Raw genomic sequence first — 27795 nt, 5'->3', positions numbered from 1 at the left:
ACCGTAAGTGAGTACACCCTCTGTATTCTCAGTACATCTTATACATACAGTGCTCAGCGTTCGTGAGTACACCCCCCTGTATTCACAGTATGTTTTATATACAATGCTTACCGTAAGTGAGTACACCCTCTGTATTCTGAGTACATCTTATATTTGCAGGACACATCCTTCTGCCCGAAGCCGGGAAGGGTGGCACCTGGGCAGTGAGACACTGGAGTCAGCACGTGTGCATACCGCACTACAGCGCCATTTTATTGAAGACACTGTATATGCGAATTCGCAGACAATGTCTTTAAAAAAACTAAGCAGGATAGCGCGATATGCGCAAGTTCTGACTCCGACACCATTAACACAATTAAAAATGTACCAATAAAAATGCTCACGACCCGGGGGTAGAACGGGTTCAATAGCTATTTATCTATAACCCACAATGCCATTAGTGCTAAGATCATCTATCCCTTTTTTAAAACCTGGGTGCCTTATTTTTTTTTATACTTTGGAAAAAAGGGACCCTAAAAACCAACACATACTAATATTCACCGTTTCTGTAACAACCTGTAGTTTAAAATGTTATTAATTTACCCACATTAAAAAACAAACAAAAAAAAAAGCCAGAGTTACAACTTTTCATCCATCCTTATAAAAAAGTTATTTAAATGTTATGTGCATGCAAACATGTAAATGGGACCAATAAAATCTACATTGATTTAACCCCTTAAGGACCGAGCCACTTTGTGGGTTACCGACCGGGCAAATTTTTTCAATACTGACGAGCCACTTTATGAGGTAATAACTCTGGAATGCTTCAACGGATCCAACTTATTCTGATAATGTTTTTTCATGACATATTGCACTTCATGATAGTAGTAAAACTTTTTCGATAAGACTTGTGTTTATTTGTGAAAAAATTGGAAATTTGGCAAAAATTTTGAAAATTTCCACATTTTCAAAGTTTGAATTATCATGCCCTTAAATCAGAAAGAAAAGTCACAAAAATAGTTAATAATTAGTGTTGAGCCACCCCCGTAGTGTTCGAGTTCGGTTCGGTTCGTCGAACACCCGTGTGTTCGCCGAACTGTTCGCCGAACTGTTCGTCGAACTGTTCGTCGAACACCTTCGAACACCGTTAAAACCAATGGCAGGCAAACAAAAACACATACAAACACATAGAAAACACCTTCAAAGGTGTCCAAAAGCTGACAAACTGCTCAGAAGACACAACTAACACATGGAAAAGTGACAAGTACATATAGTCATGCGAAAAGAAAAGAGGTGGAGGAGTAAAAGGAGGGGGAGACACAGATATAGGCATGTCATGCCCTTCTAAAATCCAAAAAGTGAGAAGCCGAGACGGCCAGTCCGCTCCTGCCCGTGCCACCTCCGTGTCGCCGGGTTTGTGCCAGAGCCGCGGTGAACCCTGACGGCCAGCCCCCCTCTCCCAATACTGGTGCCTGTCCGCTGGTGGGTCGAGAGAGCCCCCCTGTGGTGGAGGCAGCTCTAAGCTTTTTAATTTAAATTGTCCCTCTAATTTAAATGAATACACTTTAAATCCATTTACAAGGATCTATTGGAGGGCAAGTCTCATGCCAGCAGCCGCGTAATTCCAGCTCCAGTAGCGTCCACTAAAGCTGCTGCAGTTAAAAAGCTTTTATAAGGATCGAGCTCGGCTGTCCACCGCAAGGCATCCTAGTGCCAGTCCCAGCCCCTATGCCTTGGGGTGCCTCCTGATGCTCTTCACTAAGTATCCCGTGGTCCCGAAGCATTTCCTTTGAAAAAATTAAGTGTCCAAACTGCAGGTGGTGTAGCTTGCTTAACAGCCGGGATAATCCGCTGACTAGCAGACACTGCTACTAGGCACAAAGTATTTCCTGGGCTAGATGCAGTTAAAAATTTGTAAGTAGATACTCTCGTTGGATGCTGAGAAAGCATTCCATAGAGTCTCCTGGCACGCCATATATGATTCTCTTAAAAAGCTTGGGGTAGGGGTCTAGGGGACCCTTTTATAGCCAAAATCACGGCCCTGTATCACAATACGTCACCTAGGCTGAAGATAAATGGAACTGTAGCACCGAGGGCTCGGTTGCTACAGACGTATTGCACCTCACCCAGAGGTGTGATATCTCACTCTCAGATAAGGATGGAGTGTGGATCAGGACCCGACACCTGCATGCATTACACCACATTGCCGTGGGGCAGGGCGACCAATATGCCCCTGAGATGGGCACGACAGTCCCTGTCCCTGGCTGGAGTGGGGGGAGGGAACACTGAGGAAGGGGAACCCTGCAGTGCAGGAGCAGGGAGGAAGCAGTTCCTGGGTGCATTGAGAAGGGAGTATAAAAGGTGGGCACCATCTTAGTTCAGTGCAGAGAAGTCTGAGCAGAAGTGGCAGGGAGCAGGGGCTCTGCATGAGCTCTGCTCCGGAGGCGGGCCTAGTAACAGAGGCCCAGGCCTGCAAGAGGGAGAAGGAAGGAAGAGGAGCGGAGAAGGCTCCAGGAACGAGGAATGAAGGGATCCCAGGGGTGCGGACGGGCGAGTCGCCACCGCACGCCCGAATCCACCTGTGTGGAGGGGTCAGGCCAAAGGGGGAGACCGGTCCCCGAACTAATGGAGGCAGGAAACGACCCTCAGCTAGAAACCGGAGGCTCTGACATTTTATGTGGCGCAGCCCCTTGCTCCACCCGCTAGGAAGGCACCACATAGGGTCAGGGAAACTGGCGCCAAGTTTAAAAAGAGGAGGCCCGAGGCAGCCGGACAGAAGTGTTGGTAAGAAAGGCCAGACAAAGGACACACAAAGGGGGTCCTGTGAAGCGCTCCAAAGTTATCTGGGAGTTGTCTGAGCCCCTCACCTGGTGAGCACAGTACGACGTGGGCAGCCGTTACCTGCAGACGTGGTCTGGATAATAAGAACTGTGAGTAAAGGCCCTGAACTGCATCACTGACTCCGTGTCGTTACTGCTGCTGCCCTGCACCATCACCCCCATCCTCCGCATACACTGCCCTGAGGCTATACTCCTCCCGTGGGGAGTTATGCTACGCTCTGCTGCACCCACAACACCAGCCTTAGCGGTCTGCCCTGTAGCGGCGGTTCACTCTGACCGCAATCCACGGGCGGCGTAGTCGGACATTTAAACATCAAAACCACATAAATAGTTCCGCCACTGGTTTGACCGCCCTGAGCCACGGAACCGGATCGCCGCCACGAAGACTACAACCACCAGCATCCACCAAAAAGGGTCCGGCTCTGGGTGTCCCAAGGCCCAGGGGGTGTATCAGAACATTTTCATCACCTTTCACAATCACCAATGGGACAAGGCAGGGATGTCCTCTGTCCCCTCTCTTATACATCCTAGTGACGGAGCACCTGCTCTCATCAATTCGCCATAACTTCAATATTAGGTGGATTGAGGTGGGAGGCACCGAGTACAAGTGCTCTCTATTTGCTGATGATGTCCTAGTATATATCACTCAATCACATATATCCATCCCTGCTGTTATGGCTAAAATAGATCACTTTGTTACATGGTAAAATTTTAAAATCAATGCAGCGAAGTCTGAGGCCCTCGATGTCTCCCTCCCTAAATCCATATAGGATTCCATCCAGTCCAACTTTCCCTTTGCCTGGCCCTCACAGGGTATCAAATACTTAGGAATTCCTATTCATAGAGACCTCTCCCATCTATGTTATCTTAATTTTGGGCCCTTTATTGAACAATTCCATACAGACCACGGTTGGCAAGTTAGAACTGTAAGATTCACTACGTGAACCACTGGTGTTTTGTGGAAAAGCACATGTACACCGCGTTCCAAATTATTATGCAAAAAGTGTTTAGGAGTGATAAGGGAAGAATTTGTTTGTTTGTCAGTTAAACTCATTGATGGTGATGTGTGTCAGGGCTCTTTATATCACTGTAAGCAATTGCAGACACCTGTGCTAATTAGTTTGGCAGGTGTTTCCAATGAAAGGCAAGACTACTTAAGAAGGCTCTCTCACATTATTAAGCAGCCTACATTTTCTGACTAAATGGGAAAGAAAAAGGATGTGTCGGCTGCTGAGAAGCAACAAATTGTGGAGTGTTTAGGTCAAGGCATGACTACAATCAACATTGTGCGATGATCAGGATGAAGTGTCTTGGCAATCAAGAAGTATGTAGCTGATTCACAGTACACACGTGTGCGTGCTGATAAGGGCAAATTGAGGACTCTTTCCTACAGGCAATTACGTCAGGTTGAAACAGCAGCGGCAAAAAAGCCTTGTCATAGCAGCAGACAAGTTTTTGAAGCTGCTTGTGCCTCCAACGTCCCCCGAACAACAAGATGCAGGGTCCTTCAGAGGTTTGCAGCTGTGCATATGCCATCCTGTCGACCTCCTCTATCCACTTCACACAAGCAGAAACGGCTCCAGTGGGCCAAACATTACATGAAGACTGATTTCAAAACTGTTTTGTTCACGGATGAGTGCCGTGCAGCGCTCGATGGTCCAGATGAATGGAGTGGAGGATGGCTGGTTGATGGACACCCCACGCAAACACGGCTACAGCGCCAACAAGGAGGAGGTGGAGTAATGTTTTGGGCTGGAATCATGGGGAGAGAGATTGTCGGCCCCTTTAGGATCCCTGAAGGCGCTAAAGATGAACTCCATAATGTATGTGGATTTTCTCAAACAGCACTTCCTGCCATGGTTCAAGAAGAAGAACCGTGTATTTCACAGCAAGATCATTTTTCTGCATGATAATGCACCATCTCATGCTGCACATAAAACATCTGCATCTCTGGCTGATATGGGCATAAAAGGGGACAAACTTATGGTGTGACCCCCATGCTCCCCTGACCTCTACCCCATTCAGAACCTTTGGAGCATCATTAAAAGGAGTGTCTATGATGGCGGGAGGCAGTTCACATCTAAGCAACAGCTCTGGGAGGGTATTCTGTCCTCATGCAAAACAATTGAAGCAGAAACCATCCAAAACCTGACAAATTCAATGGACGAGAGAGTTCAGAAGCTCCTTTCGAACAAGGGGTCCTATGTGAAAATGTAACATCACCTAGAATAAAGTTTTGAGTTGAAAACTGTTTGATTTCAGTTTCTAACAACCTGCTAATGCTTATAATTTCAAAAATGACCATTTTTTTGGTCTTTATTAAAATGAAAAGGTTGATCGAAAAGTTTGGGGGATCTAAGAGTGTGGCAACCCAGTAGTCATGATTACTTCGAATTCTGACAATATGAGGGTCATGCTGCAGGTAGTGCAGCAAGAAGGCACTTATGTGTCTTGCGCATCTCGGAGCCCCAAAATTATTTTCCGGGCTAGATGCAGCTAAAAATTATTTTTAATTTTAAATCTGGTGAAGCTTATTATAGATGGCCTAATAGGATCAGTGCTGCACACTGCTACAAAGCCCAAATTATTTTCCAGTCAAGATACAGATAAACATGATTAGTAATTTGAAAGCTTAAAACGGTTGGTAGGGTGATTTTAACCAATCATCAAGCTTTTACTCTCCCCAGGATGACACAGGGGTAGAAAAGTCGTTTCGAATCCATGATTTGTTCATCTTTATGAACGTGAGTCAGTCTACATTATCAGTGGAGAGCCGCGTGCGCTTATCTGTCAGCACACCACCAGCAGCGCTGAACACACGTTCAGACAGAACGCTGGCTGCGGGGCATGACAAGATCTCCAAGGCGTAAGTGGCTAGCTCCGGCCATTTATCCAGATTGGAAGCCCAAAAAGAGCAAGGGTCCAGTGACACAGTCGTGGCTTCAATGTTTACTTGGAGATACTCCTGTACCATCGTCTCTAGGCGTTGACTATGTGTCAGACTTCTTGTCTCCTGTGGCCTTGCAAAGGATGGGCTAAAAAAGTGGTGAAATGATTCCGTAAAATTGATGTTACCAGCAGATACTGTGGTTCTGTTACGGTTTGAGTGCTGAACACTTGACGGTCCCACGGTTGGCAAGTTGGAACTGTGAGATTCACTACGTGCACCACTGGTATTTTGTGGAAAAGCACATGTAAGATTCTGCAACAGTCTCTGCTGATACTCCTGCATGCGTGCATCCCTTTCTATGGCAGGAATAATTTCTGCAAATTTACTTTTGTACCGGGGATCTAACAGTGTGGCAACCCAGTAGTCAGGATTATTTCTAATTCTCACAATTCGAGGGTCATGTTGCAGGTAGTGCAGCAAGAAGGCACTCATGTGTGTTGCGCATCCAGGAGCACCAAGTCCCTGTTGTGTTGGTGGCGAGGTAGCAATCATGCTTCCTTCCTCTGTCCTCTCCCCCCAACCTCGCACAACAGAAATGTGATCAAGGTCTCCCTCATCTGATGAGTCTTCCATCAGTTCGTCCTCCACTTCTTCCTGGGCTCCTGCACCTTCCTCACTAGTTTGGCTGCTACCATGCGCCCTGGTAAAATCATCTCCCCCACCCTCACATGCCTGCCGCCTTGGTGCTGCCGACCGTCTGGACCTTGCAGATGTTAGCCCTTCCGCATACAACTCCTCCTCCTCTACTTCCTCCACCTCCTCTTGTGCCACCACCTGACTCCGAATTCTGTTTAACATGTGCTCCAGCATGTAAATCACCGGAATAGTGATGCTGATAATGGCATCGTCAGCACTAAACATCTTCGTCGCCATTTCAAAACTGTGCAGAAGGGTGCATAGGTCCCTGATCTGAGACCACTCCTCCAGCGTGATTTGCCCCACCTCTGAATCTCGTTGGCCCAGGCTATACGTCAGAACGTATTGCACCAGGGCATGTCGGTGCTGCCACAGTCGCTGCAACATGTGCAGAGTTGAATTCCACCGGGTAGGCACATCGCATTTTAGCCGGTGAAGTGGCAGGCCCAACGACTTCTGTAGAGATGTAAGTCGCTGAGCTGCGGGATGCGAACGGCGGAAGTGAGCACACAGCGACCGTGCCCTCTGCAGAAGGCCATCTAGTCTGGGATAGTGGGCTAAAAATTGCTGGACAACCAGGTTCAACACGTGAGCCATACAAGGCACGTGTGTGACATTGCCCCGGCGAAGGGCCGCACCCAGGTTTGCAGCATTGTCGCACACGGCCTTCCCTGGTTTCAGGTCCAGTGGAGACAACCATTCATGAAATTGGTTCTCCAGAGCTGACCACAACTCCTCAGCTGTGTGACTCACATTTCCCAGACATTTCAATGTAAAAACCGCCTGATGACGTTGAGCCCTACTGCCAGCATAGTAAGGAGGTGTGCAGGATCCCTTCTGCGCAGTTAGAAAGCTTGTGGCATGACCAGACAGGCTTTGGGTGCAGGTGGAAGACCGAGAGGAGGTTGAGGAGGCAGAAGCAGTGGAGGAAAAATGACATAAAGAGGATTGACGCACAACTCGTGGGGACGGCAAGACTTGGACAGCAGCCCCTTGTCCTGCTGTCACCATAGTTACCCAGTGCCCAGTCAGCGACATGTAACGCCCCTGTCCATGCCTACTCGTCCAAGTGTCTGTGGTGAAATGCACCCTGTCACACACAGAGTTTCTCAAAGAAGCGGTGATGTTGTGTGCGACATGCTGGTGGAGCGCAGGCACACCTTTCTTTGAGAAGTAGTGCCGACTGGGCATCTGGTACTGGGGCACTGCGACGGACATAAGGTCTCGAAAATCCTCTGTGTCCACCAGGCGGAAAGGCAGCATTTCTGTAGCCAAGAGCTTGCAGATGGTGAAATTCAACCTCTTAGCTTTCTCATGGCTAGGAGGAAATGGTCTTTTACTTGTCCACATCTGAGGGACCGAGGGCTGGCTATTGTGCTTAGACGGGGTTGATAAGGGTGTCCCCGGCAAACTGCCGGTCTGTGAGGAAGATGCAGGCGGACATGTTAGGTTGCCTTGATCCAAAGGTGGTGCTATCGATGTCGGACAGCGCTCAACACCAGCTGGTCTTACCACCTCCAAAGAAAATGATGACTTGCCAATCACGCTGGCTGTTGCGGGTAAAGAGGTGGCAGGTCTGCGCCCCAAAACAGGTGTGACTGCTGTCCCCCCAGTCACAGAGGATGAAGAGGCCGCGGATGCACAAGATATGGCAGACGGTGGTTGGCCCGGCCGGCTTGGCCGCATTGTAGCACACTGAGCTTCCCACTGCAACTTATGCTTCATGTCCATGTGCCGGTTCATGCATGAAGTACTCAAACTATGTATTTTTTGGCCTCTACTTAGCTTTTGCTGACAAATGTTACAGATAACACGAGTTGGGTCATCTTTATCGATCTGAAAAAATGCCCAGGCTATGCAAGGCTTAGCACCCATGCGACCTGAAGAGCCACCACGACTTGTGGTGAGAGGCAGAGTTGTGTTTGAGGATGCAGTTGTTGACGTGCTTCCAGTACTACGTCTCTGTCCAGGAAGGCGCAACCTGACCTCGTCGTCACTAGCATCTTCCTCCACCTCCTCTGCTGACCTCATCTCTTGGCTGACTGTGGGTTGACAGTAAGTGGGATCTCCAACCTCATCATCATCACCCTGTGCGTTATCACACCCGTCGTCCTCAGAGCCAACCTGTTCCTGCCCTGACAAAAAACTAAAGTTGTCGCTCCAATCAGGTATTTGAGTCTCATCATCGTCTTCCTCATTGTCTCCACCAACAGGAGTTACAGTTTGGGAATGAGGGTCTACATTATGGTCAGAACCTTCTGCGTCTGGTCCTGGATCCGATTCATAAAGATTCTGGGCATCAGTGCAGATCATTTCCTCGTCTGGATTCACAGAAGCGCTGGAGTCGACCTCTGATTCCCAGGCTATAGTATGAGTAAACAGCTCTGCAGACTCAACCATCTGTTCTACCTCATACTCAGACGGGCAGCTGGAGATTTGGGAGCTGCGAGGAAGCAAGTGCGATTGGGGTGACACCTTTGAGGACTGGAGTATTTGTGATGTTGAAGTTGATGTGGAGGAGAGCCCACTTAAAGGAGCACTTGATATCCGTTGAAGCACCTGCTGTTTTTGTGCCTCATCTGTAATTTGTAGCGATTGGCGTGGCGTAAGAAAGGGATCTTATCACATTGTCCGCTAAAAGAAGTAGACATTTTAGTTTGGCTGGAAGGTGGTTTTTCTTCTGCAGATGTTACTGTTGCTTTAACAACTACCCCACGGACACAACCTTTTTTCCCCTTCCCAATACGCCTATTCCCCTTTCCAAAAGCAGCAGGCCTTTTTCCACTCATTTTGGTGGTTAACTAATTCACAACTCTGGAGTTGTTTGCACAAAAAAACAATGGATGGGAACTGAGCAGAGCTGAGTGGCCAAACTGTGGTATTAGGCCAAAACTATTGGCTGGGTTAGATGCAGAAAAAAATTATATTCAATTTGCAACCTGATGGAGGTCAGTATAGATGGACTAATAGAACAAGTCCCACACACAGCTAGAAGCCCAAATATTTTTTCAGAGGTAGATGCAGAAAAAAATTATATTCAGTTTGCAACCTGATGGAGGTCTGAATAGATGGATTAATAGAACAAGTCCCACACACAGCTAGAAGCCCAATATTTTTTCAGAAGTAGATGCAGAAAAAAAATATATTCAGTTTGCAACCTGATGGAGGTCAGTATAGATGGACTAATAGAGAAAGTCCCACACTGCTAGAAGGCCAAATATTTTTTCAGAGCTAGATGCAGAAAAAAATTATATTCAGTTTGCATCCTGATGGAGGTCAGTATAGATGGACTAATAGAACACGTCCCACACACTGCTAGAAGCCCAAATATTTTTTCAGAGCTAGATGCAGAAAAAAATGATATTCAATTTGCAACCTGATGGAGGTCAGTATAGATGGACTAATAGAATGATGCTATGCCCAAAAGATTTTACTTCACTAGGTGCAGTAAAAAAAATGGTATTCTATACACAGGTGGTATATCTTGCAACACAGATAGGCTACTCCACTGACTAACACACTCTGCAATAGGCCAAAAAGGATTAGCTTTGCTAGATTCAACCAAATGCTGTGAAAAAAACTTGCGCAGCACTGGCACAGACCTGCCTGGCAAAAACTGATAGGAACTGATGTAACCTAGTCCTGAAAAGGACTGCAATTACAATTAGTCTTTACTCCCACAATCTATCTATTTAAGAGCACAGACCTGCCTGATAAAAGTTGTAGGAAATGCTGTAACCTAGTCCTTAAAAGGACTGCAATCACAACTATTCCCTACTCCCAAGCTATCTGTAGATTTGTGCGAAAATTGGCTTGAAATTAACAAGGTATAGCGCACACAGCAACAGCGGTGCCGTCTAACACGCAGCTGCAGCAGTGAGAAAATGGTGGCGACGGGGAAAATGGCTTGGTCTTATAGGGCAAGGACATGTGACATACACTGCCAATGACACATGCCCTTGCTTGTGTGAAAAAAGCACTTCGCTCCGTGTGCGCGCTGCTGATAGGCTGACAGATTGCACCTCCCCACTGTAAATGCGGGAAAGAGAAACAAATATGGAGATCTTCATTATTCCTGCAGAGATCCATCCCCTGCCCCTCCCCCCACCCCGCTGTACACTCAAACTGCGTATTAACATTAATTTTCATCATTACTGAGAAAAAATCCAGTTATGATTTTGGTGCATGAACAGTTATCGAACATAACCTCGAACAGCCGAATTTTTCTCAAATCGTTCGTGTACGCCGAACGGCTCGAACACCGCCCAAAACAGCTCGAATTTGAGATTGGCGAACAGTTCGAGTAGAACAACGCTCATCTCTAGTTATTATCACTCCTTGCATAACATACATTCTTTACATCTTTTCTCATTCTTTACAAGGAACTTTCTCACACTAACTTTTTCTCAAGAGAACATTTTGTCAGACACCTGCTTCTGTTATCTAACTAGTCTAGGCCAGGATTGACCTTGTAAATTTCCAGCGTGCTTCGAACTAACGATAATATGACCATATATGTGTTTCCGTAATAATTGCAATAACATTGGTTCAAGCCTGTAGTACGGCTGTAGATGATTGGACATTAATAGACTCAAAACAATATAAAATGCTAAGCAAAATACACGGGATCAGAGATTCTTTTGAATCCTCCCATAAAGAGCACACTGTCTCCATCTGGTTCATTGTTGGATTGCGCAATCAACATAATAATTTGACACTGACTTGGTCAACCTTGAAGGGTTATTGCCCTCCCTCAACAAGAGGAGAGTATGGCGCAAGAGATCACGGTATGCGAAGACTCTGAACGCATACCGTATTCTCCGGCGCCATACTTACATGCTTACCTGACCGGGAGGAGCATTACCGCAGCACCTCTCTTCTGGCCGGAGACCGGGGCGGAGTGAAGGTGTCGGAACCGGTGCATGCGCATAGCACTATCCGGCGCCATTTTACTGAAGACACATTTAGAGTATGTCTTCAGTAAAATGGCGCCAGACAGCACGATGCTCCGGTGCCGCACTCCTCCCCCAGCCTCCAGCAGAACAGGACACAGCATCGCTGGAGCACAGGGAAGAAAGGTGAGTATAAGTGTTTATTTTTTTTGTATGTGTGCAGTGTGAAAGGGATGATGGGTGCCATACAAGCCAGGATTGGGGGATGAGGGGGCCACACATACCAGGATTGGAGGATGAGGGGGCCACATATACCAGGATTGGGGGATGAGGGGTACCATACATACCAGGATTGGGGGATGAGGGGTACCATGCATTCCAGGATTGGAGGATGAGGGGTACAATGCATACCAGGATTGGGGTATGTGGAGTGCCATGCATACCTGGATAAGGATGAGGGGGCCATACATACCAGGATTGGGAATGGGAAAGCCATGCATACCCGGATGAGGGATTGGGTACCATGCATACCAGGATTGGAGGATGGGGGTGCCATGCATACCAGGATTGGGGATGTGGGGTGCCATGCATAACAGGATTGGGGATGGTGGGGTGCTATGCATAAAAGGATTGGGCATGGTGGGATGCCATGCATACCAGGATTGGAGATGAGGGGTGCCATGCATACCAGGATTGGGGGAAGAGGGGTGCCAGGCATACCAGGATTGAGGGGTGAGGGGTACCATGCATGCCAGGATTGTGGGATGAGGGGTACAATACATACCAGGATAGGGATCTGGGGGGGCATTCATACCAGATTTTGGATTAGGGGCCATGCATACCAGGATAGGGATGAGAGGAACCATGCATACCAGGATTGAGGGTGAGGGGTGCCATGCGTACCAGGATTGAGGATGAGGGGTGCCATGCATACTAGGATAGGGATGAGGGCAGCACATAACAGGATGGGGGAACAGGATTGGGAAGCACAAATACCAGGATGGGGGCAGCACAAATACCAGGATGAGGGCAGCTCGTATACCAGAATGGGGGCAGCACATACCAACATGTGAGACCATATAACAATAAAAATGCTCGCCACCCGGGCGTAGAACGGGCTCAATATCTAGTTCTAAATTAGTGTGAAAAATATCAATGTTTCTGAAGGCAGGCAAGGAAATGCAGGCTGTTTTAAGCCATTTACATTCAATTTCGTTAGAAGAAAGAAGGCAAATTCCCTAATAAAGTGATTTGCAAATTTAAAATATGTTTACATGCTGGACAAACTTATAAAAAAAGAGTTCAGTTACTCTGTAAGGCCTCCAGAATATAATATAAAAAAAAAGTTATTTTCTTGTCTGAAAGTAGTAAAGCATAATAAAAACCTTTATAAATTTGGCCACACCAAAATCTAGAAATAAGTGAAGTTAAAGTTAACATTAAGTCAAAATCACCATGAATTTTACAATACAATTATATTACCCCTAATCAGAATTTATTTGGGATTGGCAAAATGGCAATTTCTTCTTCATTGTAGAGAGCAAGGAAAAGAGTTAAAATTGAGTCAAAACATCTTGCCGCTCACCTGTCCCACTGCTGATTCTTCCAATCTTGTCTTCCACTGGATCTATGGCTCTTACAATTCTTCATTCCGTATATGCACCAAGCTGAGTAGGTGATGCATGGTGTGAATTCACATCTTCAGAATGGTACTACATGATTCCCGTGAGATGCTCACTAGGTTTTAGGTGAGTAATGTGGCAAAGTTTTGATGTGGTGACATCACAATATCCCAACCTACATTTCCTAAGGCCTATTCAGCTTGGTACAGAGGGAAAGAAGACTCAGAAGAGAATATGAATAACAGAAGATATCAAAGTTGAAATAAGCAAGTGTAGGACTAGGGTGGGAGCTACAAGTGAATACAAGTAAATTAAGCAAGACTGCATACGTCTAGGTGGAATGTGGCCAGGAGCTTGCATACTGCATTCTTGTGGTCATAGAATGATAAAATCATAGAATGTTAGAGTTGGAAGGGACCTCCGGAGTCATAGTGTCCAATCCCCTGCTCAATGCAGGATTCACTAAACCATCGCAGACAGATGTCTGTCCAGCCTCTGCTTGAAGACTTCCATTGAAGGGAACTCACCATCGCTCATATCTCTCTTATCCTCTTGGCCACATATTGCCTTCATATGACCGCTCGGCCTCGCCACTGGCACCCGAGTAGCTGCAGACTTTTGTGAAAAGCCTGAACAACCCCTTTATTGATTTGAATACAATAAAATTCCAGAATTTATGTCTTATTTTTGTTAATAACTAGTGATGAGCGAGCACTAAAATGCTCGGGTGCTCGAAGCTCGTGTCGAGCACATTGGAATACTCGGGTGCTCGACCCGAGCAATGAGCCCAATGTAAGTCTATGGGAAACTCGAGCATTTTTCTGGTGGTCCCCCCCGGCGGTCTGCAGAAGGTCAAAAATTGCCCAAATCGATGGGAACGGTGCTCAATTAAACGTCAGGCAGGCAGAATATATAGGCAGACAGGCAGGCAGGGTATATAGGAGGGTGCATGAAAAACATAGCAGGGCACTTGGAACACACTAGTGCCCTCCGATTTTCATGCACCCGTCTATTTAAAAAAGCCGGCCGGCAATTCATCAGCGGCATACACCGGTACCGGACAATTTAGAACAGAAAGAATAGAGCATCACACATAGATTAGAAAGATAGAAACATGTCAGTCACATACAGTACAGACCAAAAGTTTGGACACACCTTCTCATTTAAAGATTTTTCTGCATTTTCATGACTTTGAAAATTGTACATTCACACTGAATGCGTCAAAACTATGAATTAACACATGTGGAATTATATACTTAACAAAAAGGTGTGAAACAACTGAAAATATGTCTTATATTCTAGGTTCTTCAAAGTAGCCACCTTTTGCTTTGATGACTGCTTTGCACAATTTTGGCATTCTCTTGATGAGCTTCAAGAGGTAGTCACCGGAAATGGTTTTCACTTCACAGGTGTGCCCTGTGAGGTTTAATAAGTGGGATTTCTTACCTTATTAATGAGGTTGGGACCATCAGTTGTGTTGTGCAGAAGTAAGGTTGATACACAGCTGATAGTCCTACTGAATAGACTGTTAGAATTTGTATTATGGCAAGAAAAGAGCAGCTAAGTAAAGAAAAACGAGTGGCCATCATTACTTTAAGAAATGAAGGTCAGTCAGTCTGAAAAATTGGGCAAACTTTGAATGTGTCCCCAAGTGCAGTTGCAAAAACCATCAAGCGCTACAAAGAAACTGGCTCACATGAGAACCGCCCCAGGAAAGGAAGACCAAGAGTCACCTCTGCTTCTGAGGATAAGTTTATCCGAGTCACCAGCCTCAGAAATCGCAGGTTAACAGCAGATCAGATTAGAGACCAGGTCAATGCCAAACAGAGTTCTAGCAGCAAACACATCTCTGCAACAACTGTTAAGGGGAGACTTTGTGCAGCAGGCATTCATGGTAAAATAGCTGCTAGGAAACCACTGCTAAGGACAAGCAACAATCAGAAGAGACTTGTTTGGGCTAAAGAACACAAGGAATGGACATTAGACCAGTGGAAATCTGTGATTTGGTCTGATGAGTCCAAATTTGAGATCTTTGGTTCCAATCACTGTGTTTTTGTGAGACGCTGAAAAGGTGAACGGATGGACTCTACATGCCTGGTTCCCACCGTGAAACACAGAGGAGGAGGTGTGATGGTGTGGGGGTGCTTTGCTGGTGACACTGTTGGGGATTTATTCAAATTTGAAGGCATACTGAACCAGCATGGCTTCCACAGCATCTTGCAGTGGCATGCTATCCCATCCGGTTTGCATTTAGTTGGACCATCATTTATTTTTCAACAGGACAATGACCCTAAACACACCTCCAGGCTGTGTGTGGGCTATTTGACCAAGAAGGAGAGTGATGTGGTGCTACGCCAGATGACGTGGCCTCTACAGTCACCAGACCTGAACCCAATCGAGATAGTTTGGGGTGAGCTGGACAGCAGAGTGAAGGCAAAAGGGCCAACAAGAGCTAAGCATCTTTGGCAACTCCTTCAAGAATGTTGGAAGACCATTTCCGGTGACTACCTCTTGAAGCTCATCAAGAGAATGCCAAGAGTGTGCAAAGCAGTCATCAAAGCAAAAGGTGGCTACTTTGAAGAAGATAGAATATAAGACATATTTTCAGTTGTTTCACACTTTTTTGTTAAGTATATAATTCCACATGTGTTAATTAATAGTTTTGATGCCTTCAGTGTGAATGTACAATTTTCAAACTCATGAAAATGCAGAAAAATCTTTAAATGAGAAGGTGTGTCCAAACTTTTGGTCTGTACTGTATATAATAAGGACAGTGATAGTGTTGATTACTGTGTTTGTCATTTAGTGTTAAAATTTAGGATTTATTACAAAATAAAATTGGCGTGGGGATCCCCCTAATTTTACTCTCTAGCGGAGACCAAGCAGACGGCTGGGGCAGATGTTTGAAGCCTGGGAAGGGGGTAATACCCACGGAGCATCCCAGGCTACTACTACACTGTCAGTGACGTGCATGAGGTGAGCTAAGTTCATTGGACATGAAATCGGCTCATCTGGATGCCGTCACAGCAGGACACTGAGGAGCGCAAGCATGCCTGCGCTTCTCAGTGTCTGCGGCAGGGCAAGCTGGATGGCAGATTCATGAAATGATTTAAAAAATAATGACGTGGGGCTTCGCCCTATTTTTGTGTACAGCCAGGTACAGCAGGCAGGAACGGGCTGCCCCCAACCACCAGCTGCCTATTTTTACCTGGCCGGACACAACAATATAGGGAAGCCCTTTTTTTTATTATTTCATGAATTTCATGAAATAATCTAAAAAAAAAAAACATGGGGCTTTAAAAAAACACAACGCCCAGAATAAAGTCCTTTAATTGAAATAAACACACAATTCTTTAATGTTCTAAATTAAACCATACTAACCATCTCACCCATTCCAGCTGAAGCCAATGTCTTCTGCAATAAAAGTAAAATAATAAACCAACCCCATCCTTACCTTTCCATGGTTCCCAGGACAGCTTCAGCTCTGCTACATTCACATGACAGCCTGGATCGCAGGCGGAAGCTGCCATCCAGCTTGCCATGCCGCAGACACTGAGAAACGCAGGCATGCTTGCGCTGCTCAGTGTCTAGCTGTGATGGCATCCAGATGAGCCGAGTTCATGTCCAATGAAATGAGCTTACCTCATGAACGTCACTGACAGCACGGGAGAATTCTCCTGCGCTTGCCGTGAGCGCAGGAGAATTCTCTCACGCTCACCGCAAGCACAGGAGAATTCTCCCACGCTGTCAGTGACGTGCATGAGGTGAGGTGAGTTCATTGGACATAAACTTGGCTCGTCTGTTCATTGAACTCAGCTCATATCATGTACGTCACTGACAGAGTGGGGAAATTCTCCTGCGCTTGCACTTGCATGAGGTGAGCTGAGTTCAATGTACTCAGTTCACCTCATGCACGTCATTAACAGCAGGGGAAAATTCTCCTGCGCTTGCAGTGAGTGCAGGAGAATTCTCTCACACTCACCGCAAGCGCAGGAGAATTTTCCCATGCTGTCAGTGATGTGCATGAGGTGAGCTGAGTTCATTGGACATGAACTCGGGTCATCTGCATGCCGTCACAGCCAGACACTGAGGAGCGCAAGCATGCCTGCGCTTCTCAGTGTCTGCGGCATGGAAAGTTGGATGGCAGATTTCGGCTGCGATCCAGCCTGTTATGTGAAAGTAGCAGAGCTGGAGCTGTCCTCGGAACCATGGAAAGATAAGGATGATGTTGCTTTATTATTTTACTTTTATTGAAGAAGACAGTGGCTTCAGCTGGAATGGGTGTGATGGTAAGTATGGTTTAATTTAGAACATTAAAAAATTGTGTGTTTATTTTAATCAAAGGACTTTATTCTGGATGTTTGTGGTATTTTTTTAACTTTGACTATGGGGTTAGTAATGGGGGTGTCTTATAGACGCCTCTCCATTACTAACCTGGGCTTGATGTCAGCTGGCATTATAAGCTGACATCAACCCCAGCCCTATTACCCCACTGCTACCGCTACAGGGCAGAGGTAAGAGTGAGGCTAAGTGCCAAAATTGGCGCATTCTATGGATGCGCCATTTCTGGGGAGGCTGACTGCTGGTGTTTCTAGCCTGGGCGGGGGCCAATATTCATGGCATCCTTCCTGGGCTATTAATATCAGCCACCAGCTGTCTGCCTAGCCTTTGCTAGCTATTAAAATAGGGGGGACCCCACGTCACTTTTTTTTTGAGTCCTCCATTGTAATAGCTTGTAAAGGGTATGTATTAAGCTTGGGGCTGATATTAGTAGCCTGGGAAACTCCGTGGGTATTACCCCCTTCCCAGGCTTCAAACATCTGACCCAGCTGTCTGCTTAACCTCCGCTAGAGACTAAAATTACGGGGAACCCTACGCCAATTTTTTTTTAATAAATCCTTTATTTTAACACTAAATGACAAGTACAGTAACCAACACTGTCACTCTACTTATTATATATGTGACTGACATGTTTCTATCTATCTAATCTATGTGTGATGCTCTATTCTTTCTGTTCTAAATTGTCGGGTACCGATGTATGCCGCTGAAGAATTGCCGGCTGGCTTTTTTAAAGAGACGGGTGCATGAAAACACTATTATTTTTTTTTTTAACAAATCCATTATTTTAACACTGAATAACAAGTACAGTAACCAACACTGTCACTGTACTTTTTATATATGTGATGATGAATTGCCGGCTTTTCATGTTTCACTGTGAGCACTGTTCCCTTCGATTTGGGCAATCACTGTAATGCCACAACCACCATGGCTGTGACATTACAGTGAGTGGCAGACAATCCCTGCATGATTGGTGCTCTAAATAGCGCCAACCATGTAGGACGGGGACCCGAGCTCCCGCCTGAGCATCTCGAAAGTACTCGGCTAGCTCCGAGCATCTTGAATACTGAGATGCTCGGGTGAGTACCGAGCAGTGGCGAGCATTCTCGCTCATCACTATTAATAACACTTTCCTAATCTTTTTTTAGAAAAATTGATCAAAAAGATGTACTAAAAGTAGTGCCAATGTAAATTAAATATTGTCAAGCAGAAAAGGAACCCTGAGTTACACTCACTAAAAATTATCTAACCTATAGTTCTCAAAATATGTCAACACAATTTTTTTATCTATTGCAAAGAAATGAAATGTAAATAAAACAATTTAAATACAATATCGCCATAATTGTTCTGACCAACAGAAAAATGTTATATTTATAATATTTTAAATTTAAACCTTCAAAAATTAACAGAATTGTGGGCTGTTTTTTTTTCTATGTCTCCACATAAAAAGTTAGGTAATAAATTAAAAGTAACCGAAAAATGATGCCACTAACAAAAACAACTGATCCGACAACAAAAATGCCCCCATAAAGCTACATGAAGGGAAAAATAAAATGTTATGTAACAATAAAAAAAGAGATGTTTGGCCATTAAGGCCAAGTTAGGCCCTATCGTTAAGGTTGTTTCCATACAATCCCTTTATACATACTGAAAATATATATTTTTTACATTTTCCATTTTCTTTTCTTAATACTTAAGCTTCTATATTTCAGATGCTGAAAACTGTGAAAAGTGTGTTTACAATGAATGGCCAAATGAGACAAGAGACAAGTGTGTCCCTAAAGTTATTGAGTTTCTCTCTTATGACACTGATGTAGTCGCCTATGTTTTCTTATTCTTATTAGTTTTATCTTCTGCTACAATTGTGTTAATAATTGGAATATTTATATGTTTTCGGAATACTCCCGTTGTCAGGGCTAATAATTGTAACCTCAGCTTCATCATTCTTTTTTCTCTCAAGCTCAGTTTGCTCTCCATTTTCCTCTTCATTGGTAAACCAGTGGACACAACCTGTATGCTTCGTCATATCTTCTATGGAATCATCTTCACTGTTGTGTTGTCATCAATCTTGGCAAAGACCATCACAGTTTGTATCGCCTTCAAAGCCACCACTCCTGGCAGCTCCTGGAGAAATTGGATTGGTACTAAGCTTCCTAATTCTATAGTCATGATATTATCATCTCTTCAGGTCCTAAATGGAATACTCTGGTTGTTGTTTTCTCCTCCATTTCAGGAGCTAGACATGGACTCATATCCTGGAAAGATTATCATTCAATGTAATGAGGGCTCAAGACTGGCCTTTTATTTCATGTTAGGTTATATGGGGTTTCTGTCAGCTGTGAGTCTAATTTTGGCTTTTATGGTGAGGAAATTACCGGATATCTACAATGAAGCCAAACACATCACCTTCAGCATGCTGGTGTTCTTCAGTGTCTGGATCTGTGCCATCCCGGCTTACGTAAGCAGTAAAGGAAAAAATATGGTTAGTGTAGAAGTTTTTGCCATATTGGCTTCAGGTAATGGAATAGTGATATGCATATTCTTACCTAAGCTGTGGAGCATACTGACAAAATCAGAAATGAAAACAAAAAAATTATTAAAAAAATAAAGTAGAACAGCAGAGGTAATTTGTATCTCTTATTGTAACATAGTAGCATAGTAACATAGTTTTTAAGGTTGAAGGAAGACTAAGTAAATCTAGTTCAACCCATAGCCTAACAAGTTGATCCAGAGGAAGGCAAAAAAAAAACACGTGGCAAACACCAAGCTTCACATTGGGGAAAAAATTAATTCCTGACTCCATACAACAATCAGACTAGTTCCCTGGATCAACACCCTATCAAGGAATTTAATATATATAACCTGTAATATTATACTTTTCAAGAAAGGCATTCATGCCCTTCTTAAATTTTAGAAGTTAATCACTCATTACAACATCATGCGGCTGAGAGTTCCATAGTCTCACTGTTCTTACAGCAAAGAATCCGCATCTGTGATTATGATTAAACCTTCTTTCCTCCAGAAGTAGAAGATGCCCCCTTCTCCCTGTCTCATGCCTCAGAGTAAAAAGATCAGTAAAAAAGGTCTTTGTACTGTCCCCTCATATACATGTACATAGTAATAAGATCACCACTAAACCTTCGTTTTTCCAAAGTAAATAACCCCAAGTGTAATAACTAGTAATAAGCGAGCACTAAAATGCTCGGGTGCTCGAAGCTCGGGTAGAGCACATTGGAATACTCGGGTGCTCGACCCGAGCAACGAGCCCAATGTAAGTCTATGGAAAACTCGAGCATTTTTCTGGTGGTCCCCCCCGGCGGTCTGCAGAAGGTCAAAAATTGCACAAATCGCTGGGAACGGTGCTCAATTAAACATCAAGCAGGCAGAATATATAGGCAGACAGGCAGGCAGGGTATATAGGAGGGTGCATGAAAAGCATAGCAGGGCACTTGGAACACACTAGTGCCCTCCGATTTTCATGCACCCGTCTCTTTAAAAAAGCCGGCCGGCAAGTCATCAGCCGCATACACTGGTACCCGACAATTTAGAACAGAAAAAATAGAGCATAACACATAGATTAGATAGATAGAAACATGTCAGTCACATATATAATAAGTACAGTGATAGTGTTGATTACTAGTACTTGTCATTTAGTGTTAAAATAAAGGAATTATTAAAAAAAAAAATTGGCGTAGGGTTCCCCGTAATTTTTGTCTCTAGCGGAGGTTAAGCAGATGTTTAGTAGCCTGGGAAGCTCCGTGGGTATTACCCCCTTCCCAAGCTTCAAACATCTGCCCCAGCCATCTGCTTAACCTCCGCTAGAGACTAACATTTTTTTTTTAATAAATCCTTTATTTTAACACTAAATGACAATTAAAGTAAACAACACTGTCACTGTACTTATTATATATGTTACTGACATGTTTCTATCTATCTAATCTATGTGTGATGCTTTATTCTTTCTGTTCTAAATTTTCGGGTACCGCTTTATGCCGCCGATGAATTACCGGCTTTTCATGTTTCACTGTGAGCACTGTTCCCATCGATTTGGGCAACCACTGTAATGCCACAACCACAATGACTGTGACTTTACAGTGAGTGGCAGACAATCCCTGCATGATTGGTGCTCTAAATAGCACCAAACATGCAGGACGGGGACCCGAGCTCCCACCCGAGCATCTCGTATTCGGCGAGCTCCGAGCATCTCAAGTACTGAGATGCTCGGGCGAGTACCGAGCAGTGGCAAGCATGCTCGCTCATCACTAGTAATGACCTGTCTTGGTATTGAAGACCCCCCAATCCTCTAATAGCCTTGGTCGCTCTTCTCTGCACCCGCTCTAGTTCAGCTATGCCTTTCTTATACACTGGAGACCAGAACTGTACACAGTATTCTAAGTGTGTTCGCACTAGTGACTTGTATATAGGTAAAATTATGTTCTCCTCATGATCATCTATGCCTCTTTTAATGCATTTTATCATTTTATTTGCCATTGCAGCAGCTTCCTGACACTGGCCACCAAACGTAAGCTTATCATCCACCAATACACCCAGATCTTTTTCAGTGACAGTTTTGCCCAGTGTTTTACAATTAAGTATATAATTATACATTTTATTTCCTCTACCCAAGTGCATTACCTTACATTTATTCCCATTAAAGCTCATTTGCCATTTATTAGCCCAAGCTTCTAGTTTACATAGATCCTCCTGTAATATAAAATTGTCCTCCTCTGTATTGATTACCCTGCAGAGTTTTGTGTCATCTGCAAATATTGAAATATTACTCTGTATGTCCCCTACAAGGTCATTAATAAATATGTTAAAAAGAAGCGAGCCCAATACTGACCCATGTGGTACCCCACTGTTAATTGAGACCCAGTCTGAGTGTATTCCATTAATAACCACCCTTTGTTTTCTAGCACTGAGCCAGTTCTTAACCCATATACATATATTTTCCCCTATCCCCATTGTTCTCATTTTATGTATAAACCTTTAGTGTGGAACCGTATCAAAAGCTTTTGAATAGTCCATACACACAACATCCACTGCATTTCCTTGGTCCAGTCCAGAACTTGCCTCCTCATAAAAGCTAATCAGATTAGTTTGACCGGAACGGTCCCTCGTAAACTCATGTTGATATTGGATCATGAGGTTGTTCTTCTTCAGATACTCTAGTATAGCATTACTTAGGAAACCCTCCAGGATTTTACCCACAGAAGAGGTTAAGCTTACTGGCCTATAATTTCCAAGTTCGGTTTTTGTCCCCTTTTTGAATATTGGCACCATATTTTCTATACGCCAGTCCTGTGGTACAGATCCATCCGGGTCCAGGGATTTGTCAACTTTAGTGATTTTTAGACGCCGCCGTACTTCCTGCCTGGTTAAGCAAGTGACATTTAATGGGGAATTTTTGTCATCACTGATCATGTTTTCTGTCATGCGATTTTCTTGTGTAAATACAGTTGAAAAAAAATCATTTAGCATATTGGCTTTTTCCTCATCCTCGTCCACCATTTCACCTAGACTATTTTTAAGGGGGCCAACACTATCATTTTTTTATTTTTTACTATTTATGTAGTTAAAGAATATTTTAGGATTATTTTTACTTTCCCTGGTAACGAGTCACTCTGTCTCAATCTTTGCTGCCTTGATTTGGTTTTTACAGAATTTATTTAATTCTCTGTATTTATTTAATGACTCATCACTACCTACTTGCTTTAGTTTTATAAATGCTTTTTTTCTTGTCACTTATTGCGCCCCTTACAGCTCTATTTAGCCATAGTGGTTTCCTCCTATTTCAAGCATGTTTATTCCCATGGGGTATATATTGTGCACAGGTCCTATTCAGGATGCTAATACATGTCTCCCATTTGCTTTGTGTAGTTTTATGTCTGAGGATATCGTCCCAGTTTATTGCACTAAGAACATCTCTCAACCGTTGGAAATTTGCCTTCCTGAAGTTTAGTGTCCTTGTAACCCCTCTACTACACACCTTATTAAAATATAATTGAAAACTTATTATTTTGTGATCACTATTACCCAAGTGACCCCCAACTCATATATTTGATATGCGGTCTGGCCTGTTGGTTAATATTAGATCTAGCAGTGCCCCCCTTCTTGTTGGGTTCTGAACCAGTTGTGAAAGGTAATTGTCTCTCAAAGTTGTCAAAAACCTATTGCCTTTGCTGGAACTACAGGTTTCTGTTCCCCTATGTATTTCAGGGTAGTTGAAGTCCCCCATAATAATGACTTCTCCTTGAGTCGCTGCTTCATCTATTTGCTTTATGAGGATATTCTCCGCTGCTTCCATTATTTTTGGAGACTTATAAAAAAAACCCTTTCAGGAATTTATAATTTTTTCCCCCTCCCATTATCTACACCCACAGGGACTCTACATTTTCATTAGATTCACATGTATTCTCATGCAAGATGGGTTTTAAGGATGATTTTACATATAAACACCCCCCTCGCTTGTTTGTATGGTCATTTCTGAACAGACTATAGCCCTGTAATTTAACTGACCAGTCATGGCTCTCTTCCAGCCATGTCCAGATATACCCACCATGTCATAATTATTTTCCAACAAAATCAATTCTAATTCCTCCATTTTGTTGGTGAGGCTTCTGGCATTAGTGTACATGCATTTTATGTATCTCTCTGTACCTCTATTCCTTCTTACTACAGTGGTGGCCAAAAGTATAGACACCCCTGCAATTCTGTCAGATAATACTCAGTTTCTTCCTGAAAATGATTGCAATCACAAATTCTTTGGTATTATTATCTTCATTTAATTTGTCTTCAATGAAAAAACACAAAAAGAATTGTCCTAAAGCCAAATTGGATATAATTCCACACCAAACCTAAAAAAGGGGGTGAACAAAATTATTGGCACTGTTTGAAAAATCATGTGTTGCTTCTCTAATTCGTGTAATTAACAGCACCTGTAACTTACCTGTGGCACCTAACAGGTGTTGCCAATAACTAAATCACACTTGCAGCCAGTTAACATGGATTAAAGTTAACTCAACCTCTGTCCTGTGTCCTTGTGTGTACCACATTGAGCATGGAGAAAAGAAAGAAGACCAAAGAACTGTCTGAGGACTTGAGAAACCAAATTGTGAGAAAGCATGAGCAATCTCAAGGCTACAAGTCCATTTCCAAAGACCTGAATGTTCCTGTGTCTTCCGTGTGCAGTGTCATCAAGAAGTTTAAAGCCCATGGCACTGTGGCTAACCTCCCTAGATGTGGACGGAAAAGTAAAATTGACGAGAGATTTCAACGCAAGATTGTGCGGATGGTGGATAAAGAACCTCGACTAACATCCAAACAAGTTCAAGCTGCCCTGCAGTCCGAGGGAACAACTGTGTCAACCCATACTATCCATCGGCATCTGAATGAAAAGGGACTGTATGGTAGGATACCCAGGAAGACCCCACTTTTTACCCCGAGACATAAAAAAGCCAGGCTGGAGTTTGCCAAAACTTGCCTGAGAAAGCCTAAAACGTTTTGGAAGAATGTTCTCTGGTCAGATGAGACAAAAGTAGAGCTTTTTGGGAAAACGCATCAACATAGAGTGTACAGGAAAAAAAAAGAGGCATTCATAGAAAAGAACACGGTCCCTACAGTCAAACATGACTGAGGTTCGTTGAAGTTTTGGGGCTGCTTTGCTGCCTCTGCCACTGGACTGCTTGACCGTGTGCATGACATTATGAAGTCTGAAGACTACCATCAAATTTTGCAGCATAATGTAGGGCCCAGTGTGAGAAACCTGGGTCTCCCTCAGAGGTGATGGGTCTTCCAGCAGGACAATAACCCAAAAGACACTTCCAAAAGCACTATAAAATGGTTTGAGAGAAAGCACTGGAGACTTCTAAGGTGGCCAGCAATGAGTCCAGACCTGAATCCCATAGAACACCTGTGGAGAGATCTCAAAATGGCAGTTTGGAGAAGGCACCCTTCAAATATCAGGGACCTGGAGCAGTTTGCCAAAGAAGAATGGTCTACAATTCCAGCAGAGCATTGTAAGAAACTCATTGATGGTTACCGAAAGTGGTTGTTCGCAGTTATTTTGGCTAAATGTTGTGCAACCAAGTATTAAGCTGAGGGTGCCAATACTTTAGTCTGGCCTATTTTTGGAGTTTTGTGTGAAATGATCAATGATTTGATTTTTGCTTCATTCTCTTTTGTGTTTTTTCCTTGCAAGCAAATTAAATGAAGATAATAATACCAAAGAATTTGTGATTGCATTCATTTTCAGGAAGAAACTGAGTATTATCTGACAGAATTTCAGGGGTGCCAATACTTTTGGCCACCACTGTATATTGACTCTAACCCCACCCCCAATTTCTTTATTTGTGCCAAGGTCACTATCTTCCCCACCTATAAAATGAATACCCTCCCCCTCAATCCCTAGTTTAAACACTCCTCCAACCTACTAGCCACTTTCTCCCCTAGCACAGCTTCACCCTTCCCATTGAGGTGCAGCCCGTCCCTAGCATAGAATCTGTTGCCTTGTGACTTGATAGACTGCTTTTGATTCATAGCTGGCCAGATGATAAGTTTAATACCATTGATCTAGGTTGAACCATTAATGATTAGCTGCTACTGCAAAGGAAACCTTCTCTTTCCAATGTATTTTCTAAGTGCATCGTTTAAAATGTTGTGTTTCATGCAGTTGACTTAAATTGACATTGTTGTAATTCCATCATTCCCTCCTCTTCTTGAAAGAGCTATAACTTTTTTTAATTTTTTTTTTGTTTATCACTAGCATATGAAGGTTTTTTTTGTGGGACTAGTTTTGGGTTGGAACAGAATTATTAATGTAACTATAAAATGGAAATTTCCAAATGTGGCGAAATTGTATCATGTGATTATGATATTATAGATTTTATTCCTTATACCTTAAAAATATAGATTTAAAGTCAAGAGGAGTACCAGTCATAATCCATCTAGAAGTGTGGCAATCTTTGGCAATATCATGTCACCTCACCATGAATGTGTACCATCAATGTCAGACTGAGGAGCCTAGGATCCACAGGTGAAATTGATTGTGTAAAGCCCACCCTACAGCTACTCTATATACAGTAGAACTATTACTGTTCATACTCCAGCCTCATGCACATGTACGTGAGACTCAATACAAAATACAGCGTGTAAAATAGTGTATTTATGAATTTGGCACATTTGTCAGCTTACATGCGCCTTCACAAGAAGTGAACAACAGTCAAAGGCTGGCTTATATTTCTGCTGTATATATACCACTTCAGTGGAGCAGATTATGTTGAATTTATTGCTGTGCTCACCTATGTGCATTTTCCATGAAGCTCTTCTCTCTTTTAAAAAACTTTGTAGACCTGGCCAGTACTGGTGAAAAACACTGAATACAACAAAATTTAGCAGCATTTTAAAGAATTTACAGTGTAATTCTAATGAAAGATGTTTGAGGAGTCAAGGCCAATGTTTGTATAATGAGAGACCTGTTGGCTCCTGGGAGAAGTCAGGTGGAGCCAGTCTCAGTGACTATTCATCTCAGTCTTCCATTCTATCTTCAAAGAAAGTTTCTCTGAAAAGCGACAACGTTTCACAGCACAGCATACAGTACCTTGAACTTTTCTACATATTTTCATGTAACACCAACAAACTTAAATGCATTTTATGGGATTTTATGTGATGCCAACATAATGTAGCAAGTATTTTTGAAGTGTAAAGAAAATGATACAGGGTATTTTATATTTTAAAAAGAAAAAAATCATAAAATTGTCATGTGCATTTATATTCAGCTTCCTGTAGTCTGATACCCCTAAATAAAATCCTCAGTGACCAATTACCTCCATAAGTCACATAATTTGTTTACTGAGTCCACTTGTGATTCATTTATTCTCAGTATAACTACAGCAGGTCTGTGAAGGCCTCGGAGGTTTGTTTGAGCACATTAGGGATCAAATAGCATCATGAAAGCCATGGAACAAATTAGGCAGGTCAGAAATAAAGTTGTGGAGAAAAGGAAAGCAGGGTTAGGTTATGAAAAATAGACTAAACTCTAAATATCTCAAGGATTGGATTGAAAAATATGGGATTTGCTCTGTGCCTGAGATCAGTCAAAACAGCATGCATGTCCACTTCTGTAACAGCTGACGGGCTGATGAGGCCCACTTGTCTGCATTTTAGCACAGTGAGATTCCCAGATTAACGCATGTTGATCGCAAATGTGCCAGTTTATTCATGTAGTAGTCAAATCATTGAATTTTTTTAATCTAATCTGTAGTTTTTAACAAAGTTGGCAGATGACGTGAATTTTGTCATTTTTTGCGATCTCAAAAAAGACCTAGGCTAGGCAACCCTTGACATCCCGGCATATTTCAGACCCGCAAATTCTGCTGGATACTGCCAGAGTTGGCGCTGAGGATGCAGTGCTTGTTGTGGTCGCATAACTCCGTGGCTGTGCAGGAAACCGCAATGTAACCTCCTCATCTTCCTCCTCCTCCACCTCATCTGCAGAGCAACTCAGCTGCATTAATCTGGGTTCACACCAAGTGGGATCT

General features: G+C 43.6%; 1 protein-coding gene across 1 annotated transcript in view; it reads left to right on the top strand.

The window, feature by feature from the left end:
* The window catches only part of LOC141220859 (vomeronasal type-2 receptor 26-like), a 59486-nt gene extending 39621 nt beyond the window's left edge, over positions 1 to 19865 (top strand). The window contains exon 5 of the mRNA XM_073666422.1: positions 18970 to 19865. Coding sequence (XP_073522523.1) covers positions 18970 to 19865 — 896 coding nt within the window. The remainder of the gene's footprint in view (positions 1 to 18969) is intronic.
* The last annotated feature ends 7930 nt before the right edge of the window (positions 19866 to 27795 follow it).

Source organism: Phyllobates terribilis, unplaced genomic scaffold (genome assembly GCF_046119375.1).
Source record: "Phyllobates terribilis strain yellow unplaced genomic scaffold, ASM4611937v1 Scaffold_1__5_contigs__length_1240528914, whole genome shotgun sequence".
Taxonomy (NCBI): domain Eukaryota; kingdom Metazoa; phylum Chordata; class Amphibia; order Anura; family Dendrobatidae; genus Phyllobates; species Phyllobates terribilis.
The sequence above is the reverse complement of the archived record's forward strand: the minus strand, read 5'-3'. Positions and strand labels throughout refer to the sequence as shown.